The sequence below is a fragment of the Molothrus aeneus genome, chromosome 3, assembly GCF_037042795.1.
Source record: "Molothrus aeneus isolate 106 chromosome 3, BPBGC_Maene_1.0, whole genome shotgun sequence".
Lineage (NCBI taxonomy): Eukaryota > Metazoa > Chordata > Aves > Passeriformes > Icteridae > Molothrus > Molothrus aeneus.
This window is the reverse complement of record NC_089648.1, coordinates 77391914-77405202: the sequence shown is the minus strand read 5'-3', so window position 1 is coordinate 77405202 and position 13289 is coordinate 77391914. Positions and strand designations below refer to the sequence as shown.

The 13289-nt window shown below is 38.3% G+C and overlaps 1 protein-coding gene across 2 annotated transcripts in view; it reads right to left on the bottom strand.

The window, feature by feature from the left end:
- The window catches only part of ROCK2 (Rho associated coiled-coil containing protein kinase 2), a 96118-nt gene that overhangs the window by 43445 nt on the left and 39384 nt on the right, over nucleotides 1-13289 (bottom strand). For both annotated transcript variants that reach the window (XM_066547211.1, XM_066547210.1), the window contains exons 2-3: nucleotides 12328-12409; nucleotides 1575-1675 (exon numbers count right to left, since the gene is read on the bottom strand). In XM_066547211.1, the coding sequence (XP_066403308.1) occupies nucleotides 1575-1675; nucleotides 12328-12409 (183 nt within the window). The remainder of the gene's footprint in view (nucleotides 1-1574; nucleotides 1676-12327; nucleotides 12410-13289) is intronic.

The following is a 13289-nucleotide window of genomic DNA, read 5'->3' as shown; positions in this document are numbered from 1 at the left end:
CATGGACTAGACTGCTTTCTTAAAAACATCCTGCAGCAGCCCCTTCACAAGAAAGTAAGGTTCTGCTGAAGGTTTTGGTTTGATTTTAATTTCTTGCCTACAAAGATATAAAATCATACAAAGTTAAAAATATACATAATAATTCTTTAAAGTCTTGCTAGAAAATGAGGATTTTTAGAAATACTCCATTCCATAGTTCATTCACTCTTCTGGACAAAAACAAAGTGTAAATGACCCTGACAGAAAGAAAGAGAAGAGGGTGCTACATTCTCATGCTACTAGACTTGGATGAAGTTGTCTTAAAAATTGACATAGATGAATAAAAATTGCTGATTAGATGTTGCTATCTGCCATACTAATCACATCAAAATTTGCAAATTACCCATGAGTCATGCAAACAACATTAGGCTAATCAGAGGGGTTTTTTTCAAGTTCCAACAAATTTCAACAACACTAATATGGAAAATACAAAGAATTTTATAATTGGATCATAAATTTCTTGCCATTATACACTGTGTCTCCTATAAGCCCTTCACAGCTTAGATCTTACCACATTCCTCAGCAAAACTCCAACACATCTTTGTATTTTCCAAAATGGTTATACATTACAAGACAATATGATTTTCCCAGCTTCCTAGGGCAAAATTACCACAGAGCAGTAATATACCAGCTCCAGGTCAAAAGTACGAGCAAAAGAGTAATTTTTGTTACCTTGTGGTAACAAGATAACAAGCTTCAATTGCAGCACATTAGTTGCTCCCCTTTCCATTGAGGTGCTCTCTTCCTCTAAAAGTACTCACCCAGAAAATCACCATGGATCAGCTGGTGCACAGTTATCTGTTAGCTCATGATAACTTGTCCCTAATGTTTGCATTCTAGATTCTATCTGGCACTTACATCCAATACTTATTTCAAAACTGACATATCAATCCATCTCATACATAGGTTCACATTTTTGTGCCAACTTATCAGACAGTAGGACTTGGAAGTCCTGGAAAAATCAAAATTAAATGAAAATCAGACTACATGTGATACACCAAGTTACTTTTTGTAGCTTGATTACCTTTTTTTTATAAAAGAATTTCTCTGCAATAGAAATTTTAAAAGTAATCTCATTCATACTTTAGGTATTATATTGCATACAATGTCAAGGGGACAATGTTACGGAAGGAATCTTTTAAAAATCCTGTGAGTCATGTCACTTAAAATACAATGCAAGCAACACAATTATAAGAACAAAACAAAAATCTTTTGTTGCAGTGTTTGCCTGCTCTTTTGTACAAGGTTTCATATATTATACAGTGATACTTGTGGCCAAAAAAGATTTAGAATTGCCATGGACTGCCTTTTTGATTTTGACCAAAGATAGAAAACATTCCTGAGTTCTTCACTTCCTGTCCATCATATTTTGAACTCAGATTTACTGTTTACTATGCACAGAAACAATCTCTCAATACAATGAAAATGACACTTGTTCTTTTTAAGAAGAATTTTTAAATATAAAACATGAAGATTGAGGAAGTTTTTGGTTAAAGCTGTTAATCTCTCTAAACATTAAATCATTACATTCTTACCAGCTGCACTTCTCCAAAAGCCCCTCTTCCAATCACCTTAACAACATCATAGTCTTCAGCTTTCATTTGTAAAGCTCGGATTTTTTCCACAATCTTCTCATCTAAAACAAATCAAAAAGAAGTCGTGATAATGCATGCATTAATAGAATACAATTTTAGTTATTCATTTAGAGTAAAAATAAGCTATTTTTATTCAAATGTTTAGAGCCTTCTTGGTAATTCTTAAAATCTGTAGTCACTGTTAATATCCCCTTTCATTATTCTTTGGAAACCATTAGCCGTCTACCTTTAGCTGTAACAAATGAAATATCTTTCATGTTTTGCTGACTCTCATTTCACACCTCTAATAATCACTCACAAGCTTATGGGAAGATTCTGGTAATGAAGAGAGCCAGAGATGCCTATCTGGAATTTTCAATCATTCCTTGCTACCCACTGCACTCCCAGGATCCACTGACACTCCACTGATAATGCAAGGTGGAGTATGTGGTAGGCAAAAAGCACTGCAGGTGTAACCTGCTCCTGCACACCTGGAGGGTTCAACACCACTCACACGGCAAGGAATGTGACTTGGTAACCTTCATGTACAACTGCAGATCACACAAAGATCTGGCACATCCACTCACCCATTCCATATGAAACATTGATTCAAGTTTACAAATGTGTAACTGCTGGCCATCTCACACTGCTTTTTTGGTGTTCACTGCATGTGTAGTTCTACACATCTTAAAATGATGTCTACAATGCTCTGTTCAGTATTCTTCAGATAAGCACTGCCTGTCAGAATGTGTCTTATGAGCAGTTGTGAGAATCTGTAAAAGGGAAAACAATGAAATTCTGATCTCTGACAAGTTCTAAAAACACACAAGGTCCTAGACTCTTTAATCTTGTAAATGAAGCATGCTATGAATGCATTCCCAGCTAAATGCATTTTTAAAATCTATTCTTATTACGAGGACAAAAGATCATCTGAGGCATGACAAGCTCCTACACACACTTAGAGGAAGAACAAAACAAAGCAAAACAGGTGGCTGGAGCAAGAACTCTACCAGGGAAGAGCATGAAATTGCATGAAAAGCTGTGGATGCTTAGATTCAGAGAGGGGTAGAGGTTTATATACTGCAAGATCCCCGTTTAGGGTCAAATACCATGGAATTTTATCTCTAGAAAGGCATTAACGAGGATCTCAGATCTGAATACTGGGGAGAAAAGGATGAGAAATACAGTTAATGCAGTATGACATTAAAGATGACATGGTCTAAGGGAGTTAATGATAAGAACATCTAGTAAATAGCTTAACCATTCCTACATATTCATGAAGAGCAACTTGGCAGGCTACAAGCAATCCAAGAGATGCCTGACCATCAGGAACACTTCTTTTCTTCCAAACAAGCACTAAGCCAATAAGGCATTTTACTGAGTTACAACCCTCAAAACAACCACCTAACTCACACCAGACAAAGCTCTCCTTCTGCATACAGTCCTCTGAAATCAAAAGGTGCTAAAGTACAAGACTCAGCCATAAGAAGTGATACCTGTCTTTCAGTTATGGATCGTATCAGTATCTGTGTGTGTTGTACAACACAACACAGGGATTTCAGTAGCAGGGACCCTTATGTCTAAGTAGGGGTGCAACAGAAGTGGACAAGGAGGCACTCTAATTTATTATTCACAGACAAGAATGAACTGGTTCAGAAAGACAAAGTCTGTGGCAGACTTGGCAGAAGCAACTGCAAGATGGTGGAATTTAAGACTCGAACAGACCTGAAGAAGGAAAATAGCAGACCTTGGACTTCAATCCAGAAGAACCGAGCCAGACTATGGCTCGTTTGGAAAACTCTTCAGCAGGATCCTGTGAAAAGCTGCTGTGAAGGGCAGAGGAGTGGGCTGATCTTCAAAGATGACATGTTCATAGCACAAGAACAGTCTGTTCTAGTTAGCTATAGAGCTGTTCTAGTTAGAAATCAAGCAGGAATGGCAAGGAGGCAGTCTGCCTAAATGGGCAACCTCTGCCTCAACTCACCACAAAAGGTAAAGCTTTGGAACATGGAAGCTGAGTTGGGTTACCCAGCAGGAACCTCCCAAACTGGAAAAGATGGAATTGGGAAAACCAAGCTCAGCTGGAACTGAAACTAGGCAGGATTATGAAGGGATACAAGAGATTCAATAAATACATTGGCCATAAAAGAAAGACTGAGGCAAATATAGTCCCACTGCTCCCAGTGTGGGAGGTGATCTAGTACCAGGGACATGGAGAAGATCGAGGCAGTCTATGCCTTTTTTGCTTCACTTCACTCTCAAGCCCTGTTCAGAAGCCTCTCAGGTCCAGTGAAGCAAACTTGGCATGTACCAGATCTTGAGACAATACAGGATGCATCCAAGTGTGCTAAAAATACCAGTCAAGACCATTACCAGGCTGTTCTCTATCACCTTTGAAAGGTCATGGCAACTTGGGAAGGTGATGACTGGTAAAGCACAAATGCCACATCCATATTCTAAAGGGACAACAAGGAGGATACAGGGTGGAATAGCAGCCTGACCACACTGCCCAAGATGATAATGGAGAAAAATCCTTCAGGAATACACTTTCAAGAACATGATGCACATGGAAGGATAAGAACACCCGGAATGGATCTAGAAAAGACAAACTGTGTTTGACTACCTTGATTTCCTTCAATGATGCGATGTCTGTCTTGGTGGACAAAGGGAAAGCAGTACCTTTCCTTGACAATAGCATGACTTCCAACACAACATCTCAAAGTATCTTTATAGCCAAACATGGACTGCACAGAGGAATTACCAGGTGAGTGGTAAAGCTGTTGGAGTCACAGACAGTGGTTTTAAGTTCAAAGCTGATGCACTGGAGGGCAGGGTGTGAGTGACCCAGACAGGATGAGTAATGAGTTGACAGGAAGCTCACAGTTCAACAAAAGCAAGTGCAGAGCCCTGTAGTTGGGATGGAACAGCACCACACAATGGAATAGGATGCACTCACCAGCTAGCAGGCACCATGAGAAACAGGACCTGACAGCCCTGGTGGACAAAAGCCAAGCAGAGAGGAATGAGGAGCCAGCCTTTGCAGTGACTGTGTGAGTATGTGCTGGTAAATGCACAGACAGCAAGTTGAGGGAAGTAGATTTCCTCCCCTATCTGTCATTTGTGAAACCATATGTGGAATATTATGACTAACTTTGGGGTCCTCAGTGCACAAAATTACTAAACATTCCACGGCTTCATGAAGACCACCAAGATGATCACATGATGCTCAAGAGAAGCTGAGAGAACTGGAATTGTTCAGGTTAGGGATGGGTAAATGGTTGGCCTCAAGAGAAGTTGAAATGAGGTTTTATTTCAAAGGGGTACAAAGTGAAAGGACAAAAGTCACCAGACAAGATGAAATACCAGAAATCCTCTTTTGTAGGAAAAGAATAGTAAGAACTGGGGAAAGGTGCAGACTATCAAGTGGAGCTAAAAAACTCCATCTATGGAAGTTCTCAAAAGTCAACTGCACAAGAACCTGAACAATCTGATATAACATCAAAACGGGCTTGACTTTGAGCAGAGTTGGACCAGCTGGCCTCAGAGATCCTACCTAACCTGTGGAACACAAAAATGCTGCTGTAAGTTTCTTCTGAAGAAAAGACTGGATGTGACAGGGAAGGGGAGAGATTAATGTTACAGTGAGGGAATGATCTGCTAATAAATTTGTAAGGACAGAGGCAATTAAAATCTCCAAAAGTAAACAAATCTGCTACATTCAGTGTACTTGTAAGACCAAAGTAATTCAGTCTGTCGACAGGAAGAGGAATTGAGAGAATTGTGATGTTGTTTCCATACAGAATCATGAAAGCCTGGACCAAAAACACAGGAAAGCAACAGTGCTTCACCCACACAAAGTTTATTATTTTTGTTAATAGTATGAATTAATTTTGCAGATTGCAAAGGGAATTGCTGTGTTTGGAGATGCAGATCGCAAGCCCTGGTACTAGACAAGGAAGATAAATACAAATTCACAGGAAGCAGCAGTAGAGAAAGAATATTAGCAAACTTCAAGTGACAGAGAATGTGCAGTTACACGTTTGAATATAATGTTACACCTCATTAGACACAGGAATGACATGAGTTTATTTTAAATGTTTCTGACATGTTTCAATGTTTTCAAATACGTGAAATGAGCAGAGATCTAAACACGTTGAAAAAGCAGTGTGTAGTTTTATGCAGCTTAATATCTGAGAAGGAACTCACAGGAATACTTCTGTATAAGGTAGAAACTATAAACAAAGTCAATACAGCTCCAGTGAAACTCCTCAAGCAATAAATAATGCAAACAAACAATAAAAACCCAAAAATATATTAAACAACCAGGTGAGGAGTTACTAGTTTTATCATCCTGGTGAAATGCTGAGAATAGAGAAATCCTACTTGCTTTGCTAAAAGAAGAATGGAATGGAATGGAATGGAATGGAATGGAATGGAATGGAATGGAATGGAATGGAATAGAATAGAATAGAATAGAATAGAATAGAATAGAATAGAATAGAATAGAATAGAATAGAACAGTTCAAAGGGACCCACAGTGACCATCACTGCAATTGTCTGACTATTTCAGGGCTGACCAACAGTTACAGGTTGTTAAATGCCTCTTAAACATTGACAAGCCTGGGACATTGGCTGTCTCTCAAGGAAGCCTGTTCCAGTGTCTGACCACCCTCAGAGTACAGAAATGCTTCATCATGTCTTGTCTGAACCTCCCCTGGTGCATCTTTGGACCATTCCCATATGTCCTGTCACTGCATCCCAGGAAGCTGAGCTCCACAGCTTCCTCTCCACTTTTCCCCTCTTTAGAGAGCAATAAGGTTATTCCTCCTAATTCCTTTAAAATTTAATAATCTCAGTTAATAATACCACATAGGGATGCAAATGTTGCAAAGGTACCAGTAACACAGATGGGTTGTCTATTCTGGCATAAAATCTTATGGATATGGAGCAGATAATCAATGCATGGAACCAACCTGAAACAAAAAACTGGGGTGGAAGAAGGCAAGCTTAGATTAACCCTGAAGCCACATCGTAATTGCAACACTGTGGATCATAAGATTTAGTTCACTATCACATAACGTGATCTAATTCAGGGTGCAGGAAACCTTTTCAATAGCAGCCTTCTTATAGTGGTCTGAATTTTCAGATTTCACACAGATGAGTTTGAAAGTTTTGGTATCTGTATGCATGTCTCATGAATTTGCAACAGCACAAAGACCAGCAGAAGAAAAATATTATGTTTAAAGGAAGGCATTAGGTGGACTCCCCAGCCCCAGGATGCAATGGAATCTTATAGAAATATTGTGATATTTAAATAAAAGTTCTAAAACATGAGAATACCATCACCTATCACTCAGTTTTCTTTGTTAACACAGGAAAGACCAGGAATGTTAGATACAAAGAGTCTTTAAAGACAACTTTTGATTTACTATATGAAAATTATAACTTTCATTATAACTTTCGAACAAATGAAGTTTCACTTTCTGAAAGGGCAGGGTGTCTGGATCAGTTGCTGACAGCTGGCAGCAGGAATGTGGCTGAAGGTTGCAAATCCTTGTGAAAATGGAAAAAATACCTGCCTAGGACAATAAAGGGGGATAGGGAGGAAGGAAACACCCAAACTTTTCTGCCTTTTAAGATTAAAAAAAAAAAGTTCATATGCAAGTTATTTTCTCTTAAAAAAATAATGTGTATCAAGCAGTTCTGCTGAGTGTATATATGATGAAAAAAAATTGCAAGGGAGTGCAATTTTACCCCACAGATCAGACACAGTTAGTCAATGAATGCTGCTATGGAGTATGTTAAGTCAAAAGTTGCTGCCCTAGGCAGAAGTCCAGCCAGAAGTTAAACTGAAGTACAGCCAGGAAGTGCTGCCATCCCACAGCTGAACAAAACCAAAGAGAAAGCACAACAGAAAGACTGAAGTAATGAGGGGTGCATCTATGGTGTCTGGTCAAAGGTGTATGAAGAAGAAGAAGAAGCTGCTGGAGACCTTGCAGAATCAGGAGGAACTAGAAGGCACAGCTCCAGACAGGGTAATGCTTCCTCCCTCAGAGAAATAAAAGGGGAACATGAGAAATATGTTCTCTTGCATAGATGGAAAACAGCAGAACACAGGGAAACAGAAAGCAGCAGCCCTCTCTGGCTTACAGAGAACACATCCCTAATGTAATGAAAATAAGCCTGATGGCAGGGCTGAATTGCTTTGTATCTACCAAGTACCCAAAAGGGAATGTGGTTAATGACACTGACATATAACTTGTTTATACATCTAAGACATTCTGTCTTACACACACACTGTGGCTTCCATGCTCTGCTTGGGAAAGTTGGTTATTTGATACCTCTCCTATCCCTACTCCTACCAGAACAATATCATTAAGAACGGAACTGGAGCCCAACCTGCTGAGATGACAGTGAAGACCTGGCAGGGAGCTGCCTTAGAGAAGCCAAGAGAAAACCAGGGGAGCAATTAGCTCCTTAACTCAGTGGAAGTTCTACAGTGCACTAAATTCCCAAGATAGCAAATGGCATCTGACATTTCATGAGTGCTGCTGACAGGAAGCCCAGAGCACGCAGAGCTGCAGCCCTATGAGGCACTCACACCACACGGGGTGAACACAGGTTCCTGTTGGTAACCACATGGCTGGGCAGGGTTCAGCAACTTCAAATGACATAACAAAATGCAAGGGAAGGAACCAGAACTGTTGATTTTGCAAGAAATTAATCTTAACAGATGCATCTTCCAAGTAAGTAGTGTCTGCTTGGAGAGGAAAATGGCCAAAGGAACTTTTCAGGGAGTTTATTCAGAGAGTCTAGAAAAACTGGTGCACAGGTGCCACATCTCTACTAGAAATCCCTTCTACTGTAAATACATCCACTGTCACTACACTCTACAAGTCTGCCAACCTACATAATATCAGCAAATCATTTTAACAACACAAGTTTCCAACTCTTGAGTGATGCTAAATAATGCATAGAAAATCACTGATCCATTTAGGGAGCCAAGACTTCTGGGTTGTACAAGGCCTGTTTATGGCACCCCTCTCTATGCTGCTATTTGGACTTACTCAAAATCCATTTTTTGTGTCCTTCTATTCATGATGATAAGATTATAGATGATTAAATGTTTCCAACTATTGCTTAAACCTGTCACTTAACTATTTCAGACTAAATTGCATCTGAATGGGACATCACCAAAAAAGGCACAAGCCACTAAGACATGATTCAACAATTGGCAAATCTTAGACGGCAGAAAAATTGACTTGGAAGAATTTACTCAGCCTATCGCCTTTGCCTGGATGACAGAAGAGGAAAAGACCAAGAAAGATTTGTTACACCAAGCCCATGCTGAAAAACTCAGCTTCCTTTTCTAAAATAAGCGAATTAGTTTTTGCTCTCAGAAGACTATGAGATTCCTCTCATTGTTTTCGGAATTAAATATTGCATTACGTTTTTCTGTTCCATGAATACACTAAAAAACAGAGCAATTTAAAATCAGAATCCCAACAGTTAATTAAAGCAACAAAAAAGGAACAAAAACCTGAAAATAAATGGTTGTATTATGTAAGATATTTAATGTGCCTCTTCTAATAAACACAGGCTACGCTTTTGTTCAGTACCTTAGATAAAGTGGTAAGAAATCAGAATAGTAAGGCAAAGCAGGCAATTAAAGAATTTCTTTCATATCAAACAAGTGAAGAGACTGCTTTGGTGAAGTGATCACAGAAACAGAATACATCAAACTTCTATGGTGTGGACAATTAATAAACTGCCTTTGTGAAATAGTTGAAACATTTGAGTTTCAGCTTGCAATTATGAGTTGAGCTAAACATAAATTAATGTCTCAGCTGAAGTGCAAGCTATTTCATTTTTAAATTTAAAAAAACTATTAATAAAACATTAACCTGAATAGTAATAACTTGACATAGGTTGGAAGTAGGGTGTATACAAACCCCTGGGATTGTGGTGGGAAAAAAAAATTATCTCTCAAAATGTTATTGTGGAAGAATTAAGTGATTAAACTGACTGAAAGTATGATAATTATTTAGTGCTCTCCACAATTTCTGCAGACTTGTGTAATGTGGATGAGAAGGATGGCAGTGACTCTGCTTTAGCTGCCTCGCTGTGCAGCACAGTGCAACTCCCAGGAGGCCCTGCCACCTCTCCAGGCTGGCCTCAGGAAACCCTGGGGAGGGATGCAGGCTCCAGGCCCCTGGCACAGACTGCTCAGCAGAGTTTGTCAGAACCTTTTGACAGCAGTTCTCAGCTGGGCATTTGCGGCAGCTCTTCAGATGTTGAGAAAAACCACAAGAGACAAGAACTCACTGTTCCTTACCCTAAGAAGGCAACAACTTACAGTTCCATAAATTCTCCATACAGTTCCCAACTTTTCTTCCAAGCCCAAGGTTGCAAGAGGCTTCAGCAAGCACGCGTCACACTCTTTCCCGTGATACCTGCTACCCTCAGAACAGTTTCCAAGAAGACCTGAGCTATGGGTTTAACAATTTTAAACTGCATAAAATGGGGATGTCAATAAGAACCCAGTTGTTCTGTTTTTTCCTGTATCTGAGTGGCTCATTTTGTGCTAGCACAAGTATCAGTGAAGTGTAATGAAAATCAGAAACTGGTCTTTGCTTTTATTTTGCCTGACTAGTTTTAGTAAAAAGAAAAAATGAAACCTGACTGTCTGCATTAATTCTGCTCAGGTTCCCTGTGTGGTATATAACAAACCATACAACCACCTGTGTCAGAAAAGACTGAAATGAATCAGTGTGGCAGGATTGATTCTTTCTTTTGCAATATCAAAATACTACCAGCCTTGAATGTTTACAAAATTCTCATTTCACAATTTATTTTTTCCCAAAGTGTAAATCACAGAAGATATGCAGCACTATTTTTATTCTCTCCCAGTCAGTACAGAAACAGAAGAGTTACATGCGTGATTCTTAAGCAAGATGCACTGTCACATGATATGTTGGCCAAAATAGTCAGGTGTTGCATGCTTTTTTAGAGTTCAACAGGTAAAGATGAAGTGTACCCTTAAAAACTCTTTATTAGCGATTGTGAATTTTTTTGTAACACATCTCAAAATTCTTTTAACTAGTATCTGGCTATTTCAACAGTATACTGTCAGGTGATTTAACAATAAAAAGGCAGTAACAAAATTGTGAACAAAAGTATTATTTTCATGTTTCTGACATTGCTGGGTAGCCTCCACATCACATAAGATACTTTAAAATATTTACTACAACAATGACAGAGAGCCTAGAGGAGGAGAAGGAGCAACGGCCTTTGAAAAAAGGGAGACAGTCAGCCAGAATGTTCAGGGGCTGCAGAAAACAAGCCAGCAAACAAACAAAAAACAACCAATCAAATAACAGCCAAAATCCCAACCTGCTCCTGAGGTTAAATTGTTTTCCCACAGTTACTATTTCTAATAGTCAAAAGACACTGGTATTCTGATCAGAGAGAGGCTTCTAATTTTGTTCTACTGAAAAAATAGTAACGTAAAAGCAAATATGACCAGCTCATAGAATTTGCTGATAAATGTTATTTATGTTTTTTTCATAGGGGTTACCCCTCTACACATACAATGCTCAGTTGCAAATAACAAAGATGCTTAAAATGCTCTTACAGACCCTTTCTTTCATAAATATCTGCTTGAATTCCTTTGAACTCAAACTGAAAATAATCCTAAGGTATGCCTGTATGTCCTAATCTACTCTTTCTTATTTACTGTATTATAAATGATTTCTCCAAATGAGACTTTACTGGCAACTGTAAAAGCTGTATGTCCATCTACAGGGCTCTGCTAAACCTCATGGAGAAGCACTGAATTCCAAACAAAGAACTCACCACAAATTACTACACCAGCCACTATTTAAGTGAAGAGTTTGAGTGGATATTCCAAGGAGTCCCAGGGCAACAGAGGGCAAACACATACAAGGTCTTACCAGTAAAGAATTGAAAAGGAGTTGCTAATAGGACTGCATCTGCAGAAACCTAACCTCAACATATGCAACAGAAAAGGTTTTTTTTTAAAAAAATATACATCTCAAAAGAAGTTCACTAGAAAGCACAGTTATTCCAAGAAGGCTTACTCAGTGCAAATTACAAAATAATCTGCTATTTTTACCAGAAAAAATGTTCTGCTTTATACAATAATAGAAAACACTTCAAAACCACAAAATACAGCTACTTTGGTGTAGAATCATATGCTTAATAAACTCCAAGATCCTGTCTACAATTAACTTGGGGAGAATCACAAACATTTATGCAAAGGTTCAAAAATGAACCAACAAACTTTAAGGTACAACAATTTAGTTTTAAAAACCCACAGAAGACTTTTCTGTTAGATTAAATATGACTATATAAACAATGTTGACTTCAGTGTAATGAATTCCTGAAGAATAATAACTAGGATATACTTAGCAAGTTACGTAGTTACACATACGTAAGATAAGAAAATAACATAAAAAGGTTTTTCCAACTGTATTTAGGAAAATAAAAATCTGGTATTTTCCAACATATTTTTACAATACAACAACCCCCTTAAATGAAATTTCTCTCTGTAATAAATGGTTCTCCAAAGCCTTCTGAAGCTCAGATTTATAAAAATTAATAGAATAACTATGAGAAATGCATTTCTGACCACTCAACTTCTTATGATTGAGATCACAACAATGTCATTGTTTAAGAGCTACTTGCAACTTACATCTATTTAAAAAATTATCAATGTTCTTGTTCTTCCTCAGCGCTGGATAATCCAGATCAAGGACCAAAGAATTCAAGCCATCCTGAAAAAAAATAAAAATAAGTTAATTGAATTCTAAAATCTTAATTAACAACTTAAAATTACTGCACCGAGACTGATTATACATTATTCAAGCACGCATTACATTCCTAGTAGGCAAATCAAACAAGCTCTCAAGTATGTTTATAAACCAGCAGAGGAGCCAACACACACTGACTGGCTCCAAGTTCTATAAACAGGACAGCTATATTACCACTGATTGGTGGCACTGGGACTTAAACTGGAGTAGTAGATTTAATCTTAATCAGTAAGTAATCTTACTCACTAAACACTGATTTGAGATACTGAGTTCAGTCAATCCATTTTTCTTACTTCTCTTACACTTTTCCTGCAAAGACTTTATGTTTGCATATCCATATTAGTGCTTTGATCAAAGTCTCTCTACCTTCTCATTCTGGACATTCAAAAACCAACCACACATTTTTCTTGGAAGCAAGACATGACCTAAACCTAAGAAGACAATTTACCATGTAATTCAGGCTCACAACACTAAAATACCTTTTCTAAGTGACTCAACAGTAGATGAGCCAGAACTCTACATGCTGTTCTGCTACCCATTATCAATGCCTCAGCAGAAAACAATTGGGACTCCTAAAATGGAAGCAATGAGATCACCAAAACTAAACTAAAAATAGTATTTTAAATGCCTGTTAGAAGACTTTACTCAGTTCCACCTTTCTGCAACCTGGAAAAACTCAGAAAATTACTCTTCAAACATAGAGACCTTTCCAGTTACACAGGGACAAATAAAACTAAAAATTAGCTTCAGACACTAAGAGCAGTGTACACCATTCATTGTCAGCAGCTCCAGTGTTCAGCCTGAAATGGCAGCTTTATTCATTGCCCTAAGAACAAAATCCTGA